This window comes from Schistosoma haematobium, chromosome 1, assembly GCF_000699445.3.
Source record: "Schistosoma haematobium chromosome 1, whole genome shotgun sequence".
Lineage (NCBI taxonomy): Eukaryota > Metazoa > Platyhelminthes > Trematoda > Strigeidida > Schistosomatidae > Schistosoma > Schistosoma haematobium.
The window spans coordinates 55,840,209-55,860,651 of NC_067196.1; the positions used below are offsets into that span (position 1 = coordinate 55,840,209).

The following is a 20,443-nucleotide window of genomic DNA, read 5'->3' on the forward strand; positions in this document are numbered from 1 at the left end:
ATATATTTGATATTTAGGTTATGTATATATATTTACTTTTGAGTAATTTAAAACTATATCGACCAATCAGATTATTTATAATCTATCATTAAAGAGAAAATGAATCTAAATTTAACGATTATAATATTACTAGTTAGTAGTATGTTGTATATGTCTAATAATTTTATAAAATGGAAAAAAAGCATATATAGTAGAAAAACTTTGACAATGAGTATACAGAAAATTATTATTTATGTTTAGATTGCTCAAACAATTACAATAAAATTGATTAAATCTAAGATTTTCTTTGAGACGGAACATTATATATATATATATATATATATATATATATATATATATATATATATAAGACTAAAGAAGCATAAAGTGTATGGAGAATTACAATATCCACAAACTTATGTTTGTTTGTTTGTTTTTTTCTTCTGTTTATGTATTTCTGTTTTAGTTTTTAGTTGTTCAGATAATATAATTAATGGTGAATTTGCGTGAATTATGTAAATCCGAAATAGTTCTTTTTTTAAAAATTTAATTTGATTTCTTTTTGTTCATTTTCTTTTATTTGTAGCCCTTCACTTTTCATAGATTAAAATTTAAAATACTTTGTCATTTTAGTTAATACCGTTTACTATCCTTTGTAAAACTAAAAAAATTGTCATTTACTTGTAGTTTTTGTATTTATTTATTTATTTATTTATTTTTTCGTATCGAGTTGTTTCTATGGATCTTAGGCTTGTGTCCATAATTTTCTTACTATTGAATTGTACTTTTAATAGTTTGTTGTTTATGAAATCAAAGTTCGTACTAGATAAGGAATACTTTTCACATTACCGTAAGTTGATTTTCCAATATATACATCTATTCAAAATTGGAGATAGTTAAGATACATCTGCTAACTGTCTATATGTACTTGTCCATATTGTTTTAATTTGTCTTTTGAATGCTTATTGTCTTGGCTCTTTTAATACTACTTTTTGCATCTGATCGTCTCTGATTGTTATGTAGGAAACGCTTATCACTTATACTCGGAACGAGGGACCTCTGCGATTCCCACAACTCAAAAGTAAGAATACAAAGACTGGTATAAGCGATGATTTATTAACCCCAAAACACGTCGACAACGACGCCGACGATTCTAGTACAAAATATACTCATTTATATATTGATTGTACACCCATTTTGATCAATAATTAGGATGAAATCACACATATGAAAAATACTTAAAGTTATAAGAAATCACATACTGAGCATAGTTCATATCAATGGAATACAAGAATATCGCATATTATACAGAATAAAATATCATACGAGAAAAGAAAACAAACACTACATTCAGTAATCATTACATTGAATCAAAACGGAGGTGATCTTGAACAAAATTCGTAGTGAGTAAATCAATCGAAAATTGACTTTTCTTTCCATCATATCACACATATATATATAAGCATTTTCATATATTTTAATGAAATTATAACAGTAGACTTTACTCACTTTTGCCAAATTCAAATGATCATTATAAATTAATATTTCTTTGATCTAGTTGCTTAGAGACTTGATAGATATTTTTGTGTAGACAAACACAAGTAAGTACTATGATTGTATGTGCTAACCAATATTTTGTCAAAAGCAATAACTATTTGAATAAAGTACCTTCTCTTATTCATTTAAATAAACGGGAATCAATTAAATTATCCTAAGTGAAGAATAGTGCAAAAATGATTTTACTTTTATGTTTAGACTTTTCAAAAGTAAGTCAATTAATTTATTGTAAAATTAATAAAAAACGTTAAGTTTTAATTGTAAAGGAGAATTTATTTTTATCTGTTTTCTTTAATAAAAAGAAGTTATTCATCACAATTGATTGATCACTGGGTGGTGATCAATGTCATGCGTGTCTAGTCCTTATTAGTGCAGACCAAATGCTATGCAATGTGGCCACCAGTCTAGGTGACTCGACACTACGGGCACTATTGTGAAATTAGATGGTGGTTAGATGTAGTCGACTAATACATTATTCATCTATAAACAATATAGGATTTATCAAGGATGGCAAGTAGCTAGATTTATACAGCTCACATTAACTTAGCTAAAAGAAATGTTCAATGCGAACAACAAATAATACAAAATAATTTCAATAGTAGTGAAAAGTTGAACTATTGCGGTTGACTCAAATGTATTTCATTGTCATATGGTGATATTAACACAACGGAAATTATTATTTTAACCTATCCAGCTTTCCTAATAATGAGCATGGTCTTCTCAGATATTGTGTGGGTTCTTTCAATTTTAAGTTTTAGTTTTAGCTTTCTGTCGATGAAATTGGAAGGAAACTCATTTTCTATAAAGATTTAACGAATTTCTTTTCAATGCTTGGTTGACTGTGTCTTCTTCAAATTCTTCTAGCTGTGAAGGATAGAAAATGCGTTAGATTTTCCAGTGGAATGAAGAGTGGAAAGTTTATACATTGACTATTTCAAGTTGAATTTCTATAAATTTGTCTTTTTAAAGACCAAATGGGTTGTAGGTGCTAGCCCTGAATCGAGCCCACATAGTTTATTCTAGTTCCTGAACAGATCAGTTTATTCATTCTTCTCAAGCCACTGTTTTACCCTATCACTTATTCACTTATTAACCTTGACTGTTTTTATGTAAACTTATGTGTGTGCATTTTTTTTCTTACTCATCACATGTCTCTAACTCATTTTTGTCTGACTACAAATATCTATTCACGCTTGGCTAAAACGAGTTGGCTTACGTGATGTCTCCACCGCGTGTCATTTTACATCGTTCTCTACTCTTCGCTTCACCGACCTCTTATCTGGATCGTTGACTGTATGAAATTCATTCTCGTATTTGACTTATTTAATTCTGTTATTCACTAACGCGATGATTCAACACGAGGATACTCAGGATGTACATTTTGACAACAGTTATTCGATAACAATCAGAAGCGATCTACCTGGAGTCAGATCTCGGGCCACTAAAGGGTGTAATTTTTAGCAAAGCATTGAAGAACTGAAATTCTCCATTTATTTCTGACTCTACTGTGAATTCAATCGACTGGTGGTACATACTGAACACCTTCAGTATTTTATTAAGATCACAACTTTTACCATAGATAATGAAATTATCATTCAGATGCCTTTTACAAAAATAAAAATCATCCATTGTTGATCGGGTAGTAAAATTGTGTAGATTGTTCATGAAACAATTTACTGATAGACTTCTCATTGGAGGTCTCACTCCAAGAATATCGGTTTATTTATAGAATTTAAGTTACATTTTGAAAGTGAAATACAGATGTAGTTCCTTTAGGCAGTGTTCTGGCATACCGATGATGGTGTTACTAATTTCATTATATTCGCATAGGTAGCAAATTGCCTCTGAGAAAAACACATTTTTAGAGAAAAGCAGCATACAAACATATAATTATCTTTCCATATGCATTGATTATAGCTGTCAAATCGGACAAAACAGAGCGTTATGTTTGTTCATCTTATTTTTGACCAAACGAAGAAATTCTACCAACCATTTGTCAGCTGCTTTGTATGAGGAGTAATTTATATTTATTTTAGGGCAAAAGGGAATATGTTTCCTAGGTACTTTCAAAATTCCATACAGCCAAGAGATAGTAGATCCTAATAACTTTGGGTGTTCACATAATTCACTGCTGATGGTTGACTAGTCTTTCTTAAGATTTCCATCAATCTATTTTCAGTGTAATGTGTTGTACCTTGTTTAGTAATTTCTTCAGGGATATTTCATATATCCTTTATTACCAAGAGTAATTTATCAGTATTATCATCTCGATCTATGGAGATGATATGAACACTTTTTACTGGGATGAAGTAACACTAAATCCCTATTTCTTGGAAGATCATTTAAGTGAGGTTAGGATTCTTTTAAGAGAATTCGTGTCATAGGATATTTTGTGTTATTTATTAATGAAAGCAATTAACAAAGACCAGTTTTAGTCGACCAGAGTTTTTGTTAGAGGTTGCGGTTATATTATATGTTTGCTTCATAAGGCTTTCGGATTGCAGCAACATTTGCACTACTGTAAATTTTTGAACCAAGCGACGACGTTAGAATGGTTAAAGACGTATTTATTGGGTGTTTCGGGGTAGAAGGTGTTTCGTTCTGTTTGCTTTACGATCTTCATGAGCTTCAAAGAGATATCATGATACCATCTCTTCACAACGGTATGATGCATTGTTTGAGGTTTGTCACGCTCAACCTCGAGTAGGTATTACGATATTTGTGCTCCAAATAAGACGCTGAGTTCAAATTCCAATATTTGTAACTTCGCTTGATTATGAAATATTTAAGCAAACGATGGTATAGGTAGATATTATGACAAGTGGTTTCTTTGAAAGTCCTGAAGTATACACATTTATTTTATGTAGTTTTTTGGAATGTTATTTTCGAATCTTCTATCCAAAAATTGACAGAATATTAAAGAAATATATTGAGGTTATTTACCATTACGCAATTATCGTTAGTTTTTATACGCAAAAAGTAGCCTATTAGGTCATTAAGAAAGTTAGAAACAGTTCATCTAAGAAAATTCTCTATCTTGTTGAACTACAAACTGTATTTTTCTAAAGATGGCTGATCCAAGGATATGTAAAGGATAAATAGGCAATTTATCACACCTGAATGTTAATCTTCTAGTTTACCTGCTATTCTATAGCGTATTTTATTGGTACGATAAAACATGTTTTTTCCAAAGGCGAATCCAAATAATTCTCAGCATGGTTACATAGTAGTGAGTGCATATTGGTAGATAATTCTGTTGCTGAATATCTAATCAACACATGTTTTGTTGAGTATGATGGATCGACGTATAGTTGTCGCAATGTTGACTGATATAGTTTAGAAACCAGCAGTTCGTAGAATTGACCACCATTTGTTAATCACATTTAATGATCTGTTGTCGAATTTTCAAGAAGCCATTTGATGAAGTTATGTTTAAACTGATGAACGGTTATTTCTGTAAAACAAATATCAAAAACTTTTCCATTATATATTTTAAAACCTAAGCATATAAATATCATGGTATTTATTGTACATTTCATGGGCACAAGTCCATGAAGTCACTGACAAGTGGACTGAGCCATGTAGGTAGGTGTAGACTACCTGGTTGGGGGCCAAGAGATGATAACAACCGATGGTTAGAGACCCTGAATGGCATGGCTTATAATCGTTTGCAATGGCGCAGGTGCATCTACTCTTTGTGTTCCCCCAAATCCTAATCTTCTGAATTCTTCATGTCCCTTTCTTTTTTCTCTTTCCAAATTTATTTCACTGGATTATAATCCTTGAATAACATCTTCAAACCCTAATCTTTCCGATTACTGCTTATACTGTTACTACCTCTACCACTACGGAATTTGAGTCGACAACTGCATCTCTGTACTAATGTAGTGTGGCAGCTCGAACTGATGTACGTACGTACGAAGTTCTACGTTGTTACTGACTGACTGATTCATTGTACATTGAATAATCCATTTAGCAGCCATGGTATCATGATTTAACTTTTAATCAATCATTACATATGGCGTAATAGAACTTTCCTGCCTGGAAATTCAGTGATATTTCAGAGTCAATTGAATAATTTCAAGTTAAATCCACTACGAAAATATTAGGACATTTTTCTACTATTTACGTAATGATTCAGTAAAATAAAAATCCGAAACACCTTTATATCTCGAGAGAATAAAGTTAACTAGGTCATCTATGCATTAGATTTCATTAAAATACCCAGTATACATACTATATTGTAGAACTTTATTTAAAAAAAAGAAAAGAAAATTTCAGGTCATTTTAGTAACTAGAATTCAAAATAACATTATCAACTAAACTATTCTTAGATTTACTTAAATATAAAATGATTATTGAGTTGAAAATAAAATCTAGTTTATGATACATACAGATGGGTATACATCATTACTATTATTATTATTATTATTATTATTATTATTATTATTATTAGTTTTATTCACTACTACATTTTGGTACAATATAGAATTCTCAGTACAAAATATTTCAACATGTTTCCGTTTCTTACTTCTTGGTCGATCCTGATGATAAATATTGAGTGATCGCCAATTAGACGTTAACAGCCCAGTCAATCGACATGGAAATAATATACATTCTTTTCTCTTCATATTGCCAGTAACCACGATATCACTGATTGGGCCTTTTTTTAACTTGTACAACGAAAGGTTGTACACTTTTCAGGAACGCACCTGAGATTTTGTTCCAATATCCTTTGTTCATGGTGAAGCTTTAAACAAATCACATTATTAGTAATTCACTGAATAATAAAGAAGATAGCAGCGTAGGAATGATAAAGTAGATTACCACTTCTTTAAATAACTTCCGTGTATTAATCTTAGAATCTTACAAGATCAACCATAATCTCTTGTTACAAATCACCTTTTAGGTTGTTAGTAAATAATGCAAATAAGCGGTAAACTAAGGAGATGCGGATGTTCGGCACTTTTGGAACTTTTTATAATCTTCAGTTAATGAAATGTTAAATTTTGTGAGAATAACCGAATCTTTACATTATAGATGTCAGGTAATATACGTTACTAATGATCAAGCCGCATGTGAGTTTCTATTATGGAAAAGAAAATAAATAGATTTGCCAACATTTATCGTCAAATTTGTACTGAAATTATTGACTAACATCAATGATTCAAAGCATTTGGTCATATGCCACCCAAGAATCTATAAAACTTAAAATTTCTGAAAGATTGTAATATTCAGTGCAATATTTCAAAGCAAAATTCTAACTTTTATTGTACAAATACATTCACATGGGGGGAATAATGATGATTTAAACAAACAGATCTTAGTGAGATCGAGCGATTGTGCCTGAATAATAGTTTTTCTTGATATATTTCTTCCCGCAATCAAAACCTTACACTGAGCATTATCAGTATTATTTCTAAAACTTTCATTTCATTGTATTTAAAATTTTAGTTTAGTTATTCTCTTTTTATAAACTAATCCACTATCCAACATTAAATCATAGTCAATAAGTATTTACATTCGGAAGATATTCAGGAGGTTAGCAGTAATATCTATGAGAAATTATAACGTAAGGTGTGATTTTAAAATTGAACGAGAAATGATGATGTATTATAATCTCAGAGTTATTTTTCTTTTTGTTAACCTATTATTCATTCAATAAACATCTTAGCAAAAGCTGGGTGGATTATATATATGTATATATAATTGGCAATTTTCGTTCAGGTATATTCCATTTGGCTAAATATCATTCATTCAAAGAATATTTATCAATTTAAACATATATGTATATTTATATATCTACATACCTGAGGCTATCAAATGTAATTATTATCAGATAGTTCACTACTCTCTTATAAATTACCTACAATTTGTCTTGTTTTATTCAATAATACATTTGTTTTATCTCATTATATCTTCCAATATTCAGTGTGTTGTTTTCTAAATCTCACAAGAGACTTTTTAAGATAAATATGTTGAAGCAGTAAAATATTTTTCTAATAAAGCAGTTAAGATAGATACAATTCGAACTTATCGATACGTATTCTCTATGAATTAATACGGTAAACGTTTCACGGTTTAAAAACACTTGTGTAGCTCGACCTTGGAATAGTTAATAAATGTTGTTTGATGCTACCTATTCGTTCTTATTGAACTCTGTACGCTATTTTGAAAAATTTGATGGTAAATAGTTTGAGACAACTAATTTTAGACTAATAGCTGAATTCATGAGTCGACCTAAGCTAGACTACCATTGGAAACCTGGAAGTACTGTTAAAAATACTGCAATCTTCACAACTCTCCCTAATGGTAATAATAATGAGCTCATGAGTGACTAGCTTCAAGATGGATTCCCTGGAGTTCTAGTGAGAAGCCGTGATCAGTGGAATTCAATCCGTGTCGAGCAGAGATATGTACCTACCTCAGATAATGGATGAAGGGATGAGCAAGTTCATGAATCAATTAAAGTTAGACCTTAAAATCGTTGGATGTCGGCTCAGTGGTCTAGAAGTCAAGTATTCGCTTGTGAGACCAAAGGTCCTGGTTTCGAATCCCGCATGCTGAATCGTGGATGCGTACTGCTGAGGAGTCACTTACTAGAACGAATCAACTCCATTGGTGGTCTAGCCTAGATTGACTTGTGAATTCTATTGCGAAAATACTAAAATCTCCACAAACCCCGATTCTGATAATTTTAAACCAGGCAGAAGGAGATGAATCACCTGATAATAAGATGTTTGCATGTTTGCCGTGTACAGAATAAAATTTTCAGTCATTATGAAACAAGTAGACAATTGAAATAACCGTAAATGTGGAAATGTTGATCACAATTTCCGCATATGACTAATAATTTATATATATTGAATGATGGGTAGAAAAATAAAATACGGCATAGCATTTATGTTGATTTGTCATGGTCTCCAAGCTTTGTATAGTTGAAACAATTATTACTATTGGAATTGCAGAATTGACTTCAAAACCCATTACGATAACAGAAGATTCGAGGTCTATTAGAAGACTTTAAAGTTTACAAATGAAATGGTTTGACTTGAAATGCTAGACTCCTATAAGTGAATTCATATGTAATTGCAAAGTTCACAGCGATTGTTGTTGGCTTTAGACATTGATCTTCAGCACTTTCCCAATGTCTTGTATACACGAATCAGTAAAACAAACTGAAGTCATCAAGTATTTGCAACAACACTTTTCAGAAGAATTTACACCAAATTTGATTCGTTCGTGTAGTGCTTCATACCATGTGTCAACACTGTCTATTAGATTAGCGAAATGGCAACGAATGACTTATTGAAGACGTCGTTAATAAAATATATTTATGTCTACGACGGTTCAGGCGATAAAGTAGAAAAGGGTGACAGTCTGATTGATTGTAGGTTTCATGAGCATCTTTATCATACACACCGGCTGCGCAAAAACGAACACTGTGTCAGTTTTAAAACTTGATTGGTCGTTAACGCATCATCACAGACAAAACTTTGAACGCAAATAAACTACTTAGTTTAAAACTCAGTATTGTGCAATCCAACTTAGCATGTGGCAGATATGTAATTTATTCCAAACATTTTTCCATAATTATTGACGGTGTCTCCACTAAGTCTCTTACCATTTTCGTTCAACATAATTCGCAGTCCAAATTCCCTATGTCAACAGTGGGATCATCGATCAAGGTATCAGTACTTAGAAACGAGATTTATGAACCGGTTGTGCGAAAGAGACAAGGATTGATAATCCTGATATTTTACGCTTTACCGCTTCCTATTATTTCACAGACAGATTTCGCCCAACCACTGAATGTCAGTGCTAATTTGTGTAATGAGATCAATCAATCTACAAACGACTGTTCAAGCATAATACCACAATTCTAACTATCCCAGTAAGCTGTCGACAGTCATATTGTTCGTGCACTTTATTATCAAAATTTTAAAGGTGGCTACTTTTAAAGCTTGTTAGTAGTTAAAACATCTCAAAGAAATTAGCTAACGACGATAGCAAAAGAGAAATGGAGTATAATCAATTGAGATTTTCCTGAGCCGACAAGTTGCGTTTAAGTTACTATAGTTCTACCCAATAACTACGTAAACTGTTACGCACTTACCTTAGGGTGTAATTATTTCATAAGGTGCAGATATACTAATATAGTTAGGAATAACGAAATAGCAGAAAATATGTTGAAACCAGGGATAATTGTTATTGTGTTTAAAAACCTTGATCAAATTTTACATGAGCCAGTGGTGAAATATACTGCAATAAACTGCTGAAATCCTGAATTTTTTCTCATTTGTTTTGCAAAGACTTGTGTTGACGGTACTTTATATCAATCAACCGATACTGTGCTCTCTTTCTTTAATTAGATAGTCAAATTATGATTAATGAAACTTATCTCATGATAGTATTTGACACAACTATTTAGAGAATAATCTGGTCGAATTTCTTCTATCAGTCAAACGTTGAAATTTTAGTTTAACAACTCGTCGAGAGAACATGAGATCACGTCTGCTATCACAAAACTATTTATCCTAATGCTGTTAAGCTTTTACGTCAGTTCCTAGTAAAAGCATAAATTAACTAATATTCCACCTCTGATATTTAAATGATAATTATCAGTAAAGCAAAGTATACACAAACTCTAACAGCTAAAAATTAGATGGAACAGCCTAAGCAGCTCCACTCATCCTCGGGAATGTGTTGTGAAAAGTATGTAAATTGTCTCTATGGTAACGAGATCATTGCACGCTGGAACATTAGGAATCCATGTGATTTATCTGGCATTGTTCCATCAATAAGTGATTCATTACTTACGGAAATATTTATTCAGCTCTTTACTATCATTTCTTATTTTAAACTTTTATTAAAAATATCGGGCAAGTTTATTCCTCTGGAATTCCCTTTAGTTAATTATTGATTAAATATGGCAAGTCATAGATTATGTCGGCTCTGCATATCATTTGTCATATCTTTATATGATAGTTTGTAAAAATGATTTCATGTTCTTTTAGACAGCATAATTAGTAGTTTTTAATTCGTAAACATTATTTTGACAACGATAGTTGATCACGCTGGATATATGTCAAATACATTTATTACAGATGAAGACAACCCAACAACCAGTCTGTTAATCTTTATTATAGAAGTTAGTTTGGACTCTTTGCTCGAGATGAGTTGGAACTTACAATTCAGTTCTTTATGTAAAAGTTGAAAATTTTCCGATATTCATATTCAGAACTGGGACTGATTATGTTCTATGGGGGTATATGGACACAGCAGATAGTCTAGATACAGACCTTAATTGGAAGTTTTGGTATATTTGGATTGTAGTTAGTAATGCAAATTCGGACATACATATCACCCTATCCTGGACTCAGCAGCTTGTACTCAGAGTTGATTTTCACACTAAGACTAACTTAAAACATATCTGTTCAAAACCCAACGGATTATCCTACTAATCATCCTTAATTCAGTTGTCGGTCACAATTGAAATATATTATAATTCAGTAATTTGGAATTCATTTACTTCACCAGGTTGGAAACAACTTATTCAACTGCAGACATGTTTCAAGTAAGAATTAATTAATTTTACACATAAACATATGGAAAAAAAAATAAACCATATACTTCTAAATGAATGTTTATATTCTGTTTTATAAGTTATTTATTAAAACAATATTATATTAAAAACAACTTAAGAACTAGTGAACAATTGATTTGGATAAATCACAACCGTATTTTATTTATATAGAAATGGAAAGTAAACAAGTTTTATCCAATTGCACACACATCATTCTTGAGGCGAGGGTTAAATGTATGGACAGGAAGTCACTAGTTACAATACACTGAATCAATGTTTTATTTTTGTTACAGAACGATTAAGATAATAATTCTTATATGATATGTATAATGTTCAATTGTTTTCGGTTGAATAAATGAAGCAAGATATAAATGAGAGAAAAGAGATAGTAATAACAAGCATTATTATTGAATAAATATATAAATAAATATATATATATCTATTCATACATACACACATACAATTAACTGGCCTACATATTGAACGAAGTAATCAAATCGCGAATGTTGAATATACTGTCTAATAAATGCAATTAAAAAATATTCATTATTAATCTATCACAGTAGAAGAGGAGGAATAAAGAAAACACGCCGACAAACGTGAAGAAGAAGCAGAATGAAGGATATTAAAACGGGAAAAATAGAACAGTGTAGACTAAAAATGTATCATGTGTGTTTTGAGACAGTCAGCACAGAAATAACATAAGAAAGAGATTAAATTGAATAATATATTTTTCTCTATTTTTTCATGTTTATACTCCCAGTTGTTTTGATGTGAATATGATGATGATATGAATGATTTAACTTGTTAATCTATAGAACAAAGAAATTTATTTAAAGTATATAAATCACTATAAAACATGTGGACAAATCATCGTTGAGCGTATGATGACGAAGAAATCAGTACAAACAAATGGTAGGAAAATATTTTGAAACCGGTTGTTTCTAAACAACGCCGACAAACAGACACTTTGAAAGTAATAATCACAGTAAAATAAACACAGAAGGAAACAGTATAAATAACCTATGGGAGTGGAAGGATATATTTATCTTCTGAAAGTAGATTTCTAGATCAGAAAAAAAAATAAATCAGATAAAAAAAATCATTACACATGTGAATCAAGTACATGAATATAGATTCCATTTGGCGAAAAACGAATAGTTTCAACACTGTGTACTGATGGTAAATGAAATGGTGTAGGTATTTGACCATCTTTTGCTACAGTTAAAATGGAAGATTCTGGTAATATACCTAACAGACCACAAACCCAAAATTTTCCGGGACGTAAAAATATTATAGAACTAATGGATGTTTCAGATTTTTGACTAGATGGTGATAATGATGATGACGGCGAAGACTGAGGGATAGAGAACTAAAAATATTAAAACAAAAACATACAGTGATTACAAACATTTCTGATAGGTTAATTATTTACACATTTATAAGCTTTAATGTTTAAGAAATGCAATCGGACACTCACCCCAATACTACCTGAGGCTTTCCCAACAAAAGTATAATCCATTCCTTCAATTAATGGTCCTAACAAAGTACTCTGAGTTGATTCATGATCATCATTACTAATGTGTTGAACATGTCTATATACAGCGGGACCCATCCAAACATGTTCTATTCGAAACTCCTGTGTTGAATCTGTGGTACCATTTGAGTTGAGAAACGAGTTTTTTCGTTGAGTTGTAGAGTCTTTAGAGTATATTTTTTTAAAAACGAATAAAAATAATAAAAAGAAATGTTTACACAAATGATGAATTACAACTAATCAAAAGCAATATTTAAAAAAAAATTATCAGGATACATAAATTCAGAAACCTGTTCGTTTTACAGTAATAAAGTGATTTCATTTGCTTTAAATGAACTAATATGGTAAAAAAAAGTTAGATGTTCGCATAACATAAAGAGCCATTGATTAGTAAAACCTATTTATTTATTTGAACACATAAATATAGGTAAGAAGTGGCACCGAATATATATGCGTCACACAAGTCACTTGATTCGTGTGTGGGCTGTGATGTTGCCCGGGTGCCCAACTCAAAGCAGGTGGTTTTTTTAGGTGGACACTCCCCGAGCTCTTGATCTAGAGGTATAATCCACAAGTCTGTGGAGAAACGTTAGGTGATTCACTCCCATTGTAGCCGGTGACCAACAATAGGTTCATACGCCATTTGTCCCCTCAGGATTCCAGAGCTTATGTGCACCATTAGTTTGGAATCAGGATTTTTCAGTTGCCTTAAGTGGATCACTCAAAACCCACCAACCCGGTAAAAGTAACGGACATTCGCTTTTCGTCCTCTCAGTTTGGATAAACAACACCCTCGTGCGAGAAGGAAGTTAGTAGGACTTCCGTGGGAGTGGCTGTATACGCGTGGTTATGCCAGAGCATTTCAAGAGGATGGGTGGACTCTTCGCACCCTTGGATGTACCAGGGAAATCGAGGGCTAAATACGTTCTACATGCTGATGCTAACTGGTTTCCTAGATGATAGCAGAAATGTTTGTAAACAGCATAACAATGGAGACAGAGATTTATAGAAGTTAAAATATTCTTCACCATCTGATTATTGACACAATTCTTCTTAAGTAATTTTAAGAATGTCGTGACTATTATTTTAAAGTCTATTTATACAAGTTTGTTCTACTTCCTATGTTGAAATTTTATTCTTTTTACACCAGCATTTTAACTTTTTATCTATTATTTGTAGTTATGCAATCTATTTCATTGTGATTATCGACTTATTAATTGTCTTGATTGATTTAACATTATTCGCTTACATATGTTATTTTAATAAAAGTAATTTCTACAGTTCTAATCGAATATCCATATCTGTTTTATTTAAATGACTTACATCAGTAACATGAACTGTTTCTCACTTTAAGTTTTAAATGAGTAATTTAATTATACATTTATTAAATCTAATGGGTTGTGATTGCCACGGAACCAAGTAAACTTTTCTTAGCCATACATTTCATCAGATAATGGGATAATTTCATACATATATATGTGCAATTTTAAACCATTTCCAACTTGACAGTTTTGTAATACATTCCATTCTGAAATTATTTCAAGTATACTGACTAATCAGTCAGTTATAATTAAGTAACATGATCGTTTTAAACAATTTTATGCTTTAAGTACTTTGACACATGTTGATTAGCATATCATATACATAAATTTCTAACGAAGAGGCTAGGCTGTTCATACCGGTTGATACGTCATTGGTTTGGCACAGTGCTGAGATTCTATGAGTCGTATTCCGATCGGTAAATAAGTTACATGATATTAAACCGGCTTAAAAGTCAGAACTGAGGTCAGTAAGTCAGTTATATGCAATGTATAATCTAATATATGTTCATCGATTCAACTTTCCACACAAAATTAGCACAGAGGGATGACATTAAAAATCATAATACAACAGTAGTAAAAGTAGTTGACTTGGCCGCCACTATCTTCTTTCAGCCTACTCCTACACTATAGTATGCTGCTGTAGAGTTAGGCGGTGGTTAGGTATGTGATACATTAAATAACGAGATAGATAATTTGTGAACAAAACAAGATATAACTGATCATTACTATCATAGTATCAACAAAGAATTGTATACACACCACTTACTTGTTTCATTTTCCATAAAAATATTCCGTAAAAAATTCTGCCTTACTCCACATTGAATAGAAACAGACACAGGATTTAATGGATATGTACAAATACGTGACGATGAATAAAGATCTTCTTTGTTAATATTCATAATGGATTTTAGTGAAGCTCTTAAATCGGGCAGAGATATTTTACGAAGTCCCAGTGATAATTCTTCTATTTTTAAATTATTCAACTGATTTTTCGCTATTGTACTATTGATATTAGTGTTGGTATTAGTTAGTAATTCTTGATTTAATAATACTGAAATAGATGAAATACGACGTTGGGTACAAACAGTTGTTCGACGTGCAATAGAATAATCTTGACGACATTGCAAACATAGTTGACTTTGAGGATCAAGTTTTTTTTGTGAATTAATTCGAAAATTTGGTGAATTATCAAGAATGGGTGGGTCCAGACTGATATCTAAACAATTTTTTTTAAATACAACACAAACATACGTTAGCTTAATGTAACTTTTGTGTAAAGCATAACTTCAGTGAAGAAATGCAAACAACCAATAGTTACAATATTCGCAAGCATTTTGTACAATGTATCTCATGATGTTGCCTGTGAGCAGTAACAGGATGATAATGGACAGCTTCTGATAACTGGTAAGTACGAGTAAGGTTGTAACATTGGACCTTGAGAATTTTTCGTTTGAGTGCTTTTTCGGATAAATAACCGTCACTACTCGGCATAGACCGATGGTTGGTATTAAGTTGCAAAAGCTTTCATTTATTAAGTACAACAGTGTTTCATTTGTCATTGTCATGAATTTCAAAAAACAATACTAGTGGTGAACTTTCACGAATCGATCATTCAGCAGCTATTCAATATATATATATATATATATATATATATATATATATATATATCGTATTGAGAGATTTGAAGTATTTATCACTGAATTAGAGTGACACAAGATCAATAGGGATAAAAAAGTATCCATATACTTGAAGAGATATTGAATGATGATTATTTACAAGTAGTAGCACATTGAGACAATAGAAATTTATAAATAAAATCTTAAAAATCAGCTTGCAAGTAAGTGCTTTGAATATTAATGAATAAATTAGGAAGGAATTAGTGATCACAAATGATTAATCACATTTAAATTCACTAATTAATCTCCCAGTAGGATCAAATGAAGATCACAACTGCTAGTTTGCTTTATTGAAAAATTCCTATGACCTTATTGTCATTCATAAAACCTACTAACTATTGAAGATCTAAGGAGTACTGTCAGAATGTGATTTTGGTTCCATTTTATCTTAAATTTCAAGCGTTACCCATTTTGAAAAGTTTTGAATCGACAACTTACATTCTGTTGTATATTTTAGAGTACTATAGCAGTGATAATTTGTAATCGTTTTATGTATTTTTATGCATTTCCACTGTTAACTAGCACCTCCTCATTAAATATCCTCTTCGAAGAAAACCAGTAAATCTCATAGAGATGCTGATTTCAAATACTAACAAATATAGTGATTTGAAATAAGCATTGAAGGTGACTAGTTTTACTCGTTATACATATAAGTTACCTATCAGAAAATTAGATAGATTTTTAAAGGTGAACAAACGATTTATTCATGAACTAATGTATTCAGAAGTCGTTTTTTTATCATTGTTTATCAAACACTTCAAATTGTTCTCAGTAAAAATCGATCCATAAAAGAAATACAAGACTAACCTATCCAAATATTATTTGACCAGAGAAGGCCAGCAGCAGAGCCAGAATTAAGGAACGGATATTCATACCAAGGTTTAAATAATGATGTTGACAAAGCTTCATTAGCAAACCATTTTGGATCTATTCGACATTCATGTGCTGGTAAAATTATTCGACCATATCGACGAAAATAAGAACATAAATATGAATTTTCATATTGCTGAGATTTTTCTGATTTACAATCAGATTTCCAACGAGCTTGAACACGAGAGTACCAAAATATCTGTAGAATAGAAAACAAGAATTAAGATTAGAACAAAATAAATAAATGATAGTAGTAATCAATCTGTGCATATATATAGGTAAAATTATGAAATAATTAACTTCTTTTAATCCGTTATCTACTTTAGTTAATAATTAAAAAAAGGACATTTCATTATTCTCTGTAACTAAAGGAAATATAGGTGATAGTACAAATGTATGTCTATTTACACTGACACGTTGCGTTGCACATCAAGGCGGTGAAAGGTCAATCAAAGGAATACAATCATATCATTAATTTCAATGGGAAAGTAGGTATTTGAAATAGTTAGATAGGTATCCATACAGTTGCAGAATGTGAAGTACGAAATAATGATTAGTTCGAGATTGATGGAAAAATCAGATACATTAACATCAGTGTAATTGAATTTGATTCGTGCCTTCTAGAATCTTTAACTGTTGATTCGGGATTATGGAATAAGTTTTAACAAAAGTCTATACAGAATAGCATGAATTCATTTTTATTTCGTTGGTTCCCGTCAGGTGCTTACAACCTGTGATATTTAAAGTCATAATTACATAATGGGTTTAAATTACTTACATGAAAGAGTTTGACTGGATGTTATATTGAAGACATATTCGTATAGTACAGCAAGGGTGTAGATAAATTTATAGACTGAATATTGTAAATATATACTTTATGTTAAAGAACATTGTGACAACAGTTCAAACGGCTAGAAACAAGTAAACATTGATAGGAATAAAATGAGTAGAGTTCGAGATGGTGGAGAAGATTTGTAGCTCAGGTGGATGATTTCGGTGGTGTTTTGTTCTCTGAGCTGGATGGTTTGGTCGTGGAGCTCTCATCGTTCTTCTGAACGACATCATCAGCACAAACTTCAGATGCTGATGATGTCGTTCAGAAGAACGATGAGAGCTCCACGACCAAACCATCCAGCTCAGAGAACAAAACACCACCGAAATGAGTAGACTTCAGTTGATAAAATAAGATCATTAATTTGGAAGGTAGTTGGAGTAAAACTCAATGATGTGATAAGTGCAAGAAAAAGTTGAAAGAAAAAGAAAAAATATTAAGATACAGTGAAGGAATATTAGTCACCAAGGCAAGGAAAGATTAATAACCATCTCCTTTTGAACACATAAATCAGGTTTTTGGCATCTGATAGGAACTGCTTCAGCAAACTTCAGAAGACTGGAGTTTGGCTGCTTACTAATCACCTTGAATAATTGTAGGGTATCAACCTGATGTCCAGTATCAAGGAGATGTTTGGTGATTGCACTATTTAGAGTCTTTCTTTCTTTTGTTCTGAGAAAGAAAGACTCCAAATATATTCGCCGTAAAATACAAACAACCTATAGTAGACTTCTACTTTCAACTACCGAATTCCATAGCCGTAACGTAAGACGAAGCCAACTGTTAAAAACGCATGCAAGCTATTGATAATAATATGGATATTTTTGGCTACATAGAGGACACTTTTCAGGCACTTCTTCGACGTAATAACTTTTAAAATAACCCCTTTTAAGATATTTTTTGACAAAAATGTGTTTCGATTAAATAACATTACAGGGAATTACTGAAATAATATTTATTACAGGGGATGTGATATTACTTTTATATTTGATTCTAAAACACTGCCAGGTACTTCAATTTCCACAGGAATAGGAATACCTGATTCATTCGATTTTAACCGTTCTGAATTGATAAGTTTTGTCATTTTGTTACTGAACACTAAGTCACTAAATCCAATAAGTGGTAAACGGATTTGATGTGTAGTTTTCAAATTATCCAAGACATCTTCTGTACAAGAGTTTAAAACAGGAGAACTCGGTGAATTCGAGGTTTTTTCAGATACGCCATTCGATAGTTCAGTAGAAGATAGTGATTGCTTTCGTTTAGAACTATTATCTGCTGATTCATTAAATACATGAAATAACCATGGACTAATTAATTGTACTAGTGACCTCGACTGTTGTTTATTAGACCAATTTTCTTCTAGTTCTATTTCGAGACGATAATGCAGGAGATGATTAGGTTCTATCAATATCTATTAAGAATGTAAAAAAAAATTGTAGAAGTTTGAATGTATTATGCCAATAAGTTTTAACATTACAGAACTTGATGAAAATCGAATATAATTAAAACGAGAAAAATCATGAGTGAACAAACACTATACGAGAACATAGTAATAAAATATTCCAATGTAGTTGTTTAACGTTGAAAGTCGAAAAGATACGATAAATCCTCTTTTCAGATAAAAGAAAAATTACTAAGGGAAAGATTTAAAACACTGAAATCAATGTTTACTATCTTTTTCAGAAAAAATTGTAACCTGAAAACATACCTGAGGTAGAAATGTATGTGATAAGTTTGTTTCGACAGAGCCATATAAAAATGATTCAGCTTGAATTTTTTCTCCAAATAATTTTGTCATTTTATTTTTCTGTAAGTAATATTCATTTGTTAATGGTTTATCTTCAAAAGTTAACATTAAATCAGATAACTTTAATGGAGCTAAATTTGATGCCAGTAATTCCAATTTGAATCCTAATGAAATTCGACGTGTTAATGATTGATTATTATTGGAAAGTAGAGATGATGATGTATTACATTCAGACGATGGTGAAGGTTTAGTTGCATCAAGAGCGTATTCAATTTCTAATTCAATGTAAATCGACTGTACTTGAGTAGGTTTCATTAATTCATTAATTTCAGGGTCTGAAGAAAATCGATCGGTCACAATTTGCCAATACTTATCTGAATCGAATTTCAACCAAATTAAACCAACATGTGTCGCATATAATGGAAGAGAATGTTCATCATAATCAGAATTTACATTTGGTAAAGAATTTGGTACTTCACAATTTTCAACTGGGAGAGGAAACTGACAAAAATAAAATTTTAAAAAAGTATGAAGAAACATGAGACAATGCTATGTTATTAATAAAGTCAGTAGATATTAGTGATATTTTTGGTATTCGAAACAGATTGATCTCGATCGATGTACCGTATAAAACTAGAGCCTAACGGACAGCTTTTGCGTCCTAGTATGGAACTCTCCAGTGATGCCTACCCATGACTCAGTCAGGAATTTGACCTTGAAATTGACGCAAAAGGATTAGAATCCCTGACCCAGTATTCATTAGTACAATCATAACTTCAATCAACTTGTGATAGAGCACGAAGAGCATCGAATGCCATTGGTGACAACTGCTTCACGTACTGAAATAGAATAGTCTACAATATCTATGCATAAAACGAAGATCTTATGTACAGTTTTTTTTCAAAAATGTTCATCAGAAGATGAACCAGACCCAGAAAAAACGACAATATATTAGTAATTTGATTTTCCCACGGTTAAAGACAAGATAATCAATTATTTCAACCCTTGTTGACAAACACGCCATATGTAAACATGATTTTATAACTGAAAACTGATTATATTTAACATTTATTTATTACACTAGAGTACGGAAGTTAAAGCAATAAGAGTATATTATGAATTATCACATTTCCTACGCGTTTGGTTCTAAAACTACTTTATCACGCTCTTGTGAAAAAATTCACCCTAATTCTATACTTTCAGTAAATAATAAAACAAACCACATATACGGTAGCGTTACCATCGAAATGGGTCGACTATCGAGATAACGAGCTTGAAAAAAACCCTAATACCTCGGTCAATAGTAACTCTGTTAATAACTACATCTCAAGTCC

General features: G+C 31.4%; 1 protein-coding gene across 2 annotated transcripts in view; it reads right to left on the reverse strand.

The window, feature by feature from the left end:
- Positions 1-10,875: 10,875 nt before the first annotated feature.
- MS3_00001660 (uncharacterized protein) overlaps positions 10,876-20,443 on the reverse strand; it is a 48,252-nt gene continuing 38,684 nt past the window's right edge. Inside the window, exons 18-23 of one of the 2 annotated variants that reach the window (XM_051209130.1) lie at positions 19,071-19,610; positions 18,339-18,773; positions 16,465-16,726; positions 14,748-15,197; positions 12,603-12,823; positions 10,876-12,494 (exon numbers count right to left, since the gene is read on the reverse strand). In XM_051209130.1, the coding sequence (XP_051074560.1) occupies positions 12,228-12,494; positions 12,603-12,823; positions 14,748-15,197; positions 16,465-16,726; positions 18,339-18,773; positions 19,071-19,610 (2,175 nt within the window). In that variant the 3' untranslated portion in view covers positions 10,876-12,227. Of the gene's footprint in view, positions 12,824-14,747; positions 15,198-16,464; positions 16,727-18,338; positions 18,774-19,070; positions 19,611-20,443 lie in introns of both variants that reach the window. The other variant, XM_051209131.1, reaches the window with a different exon arrangement.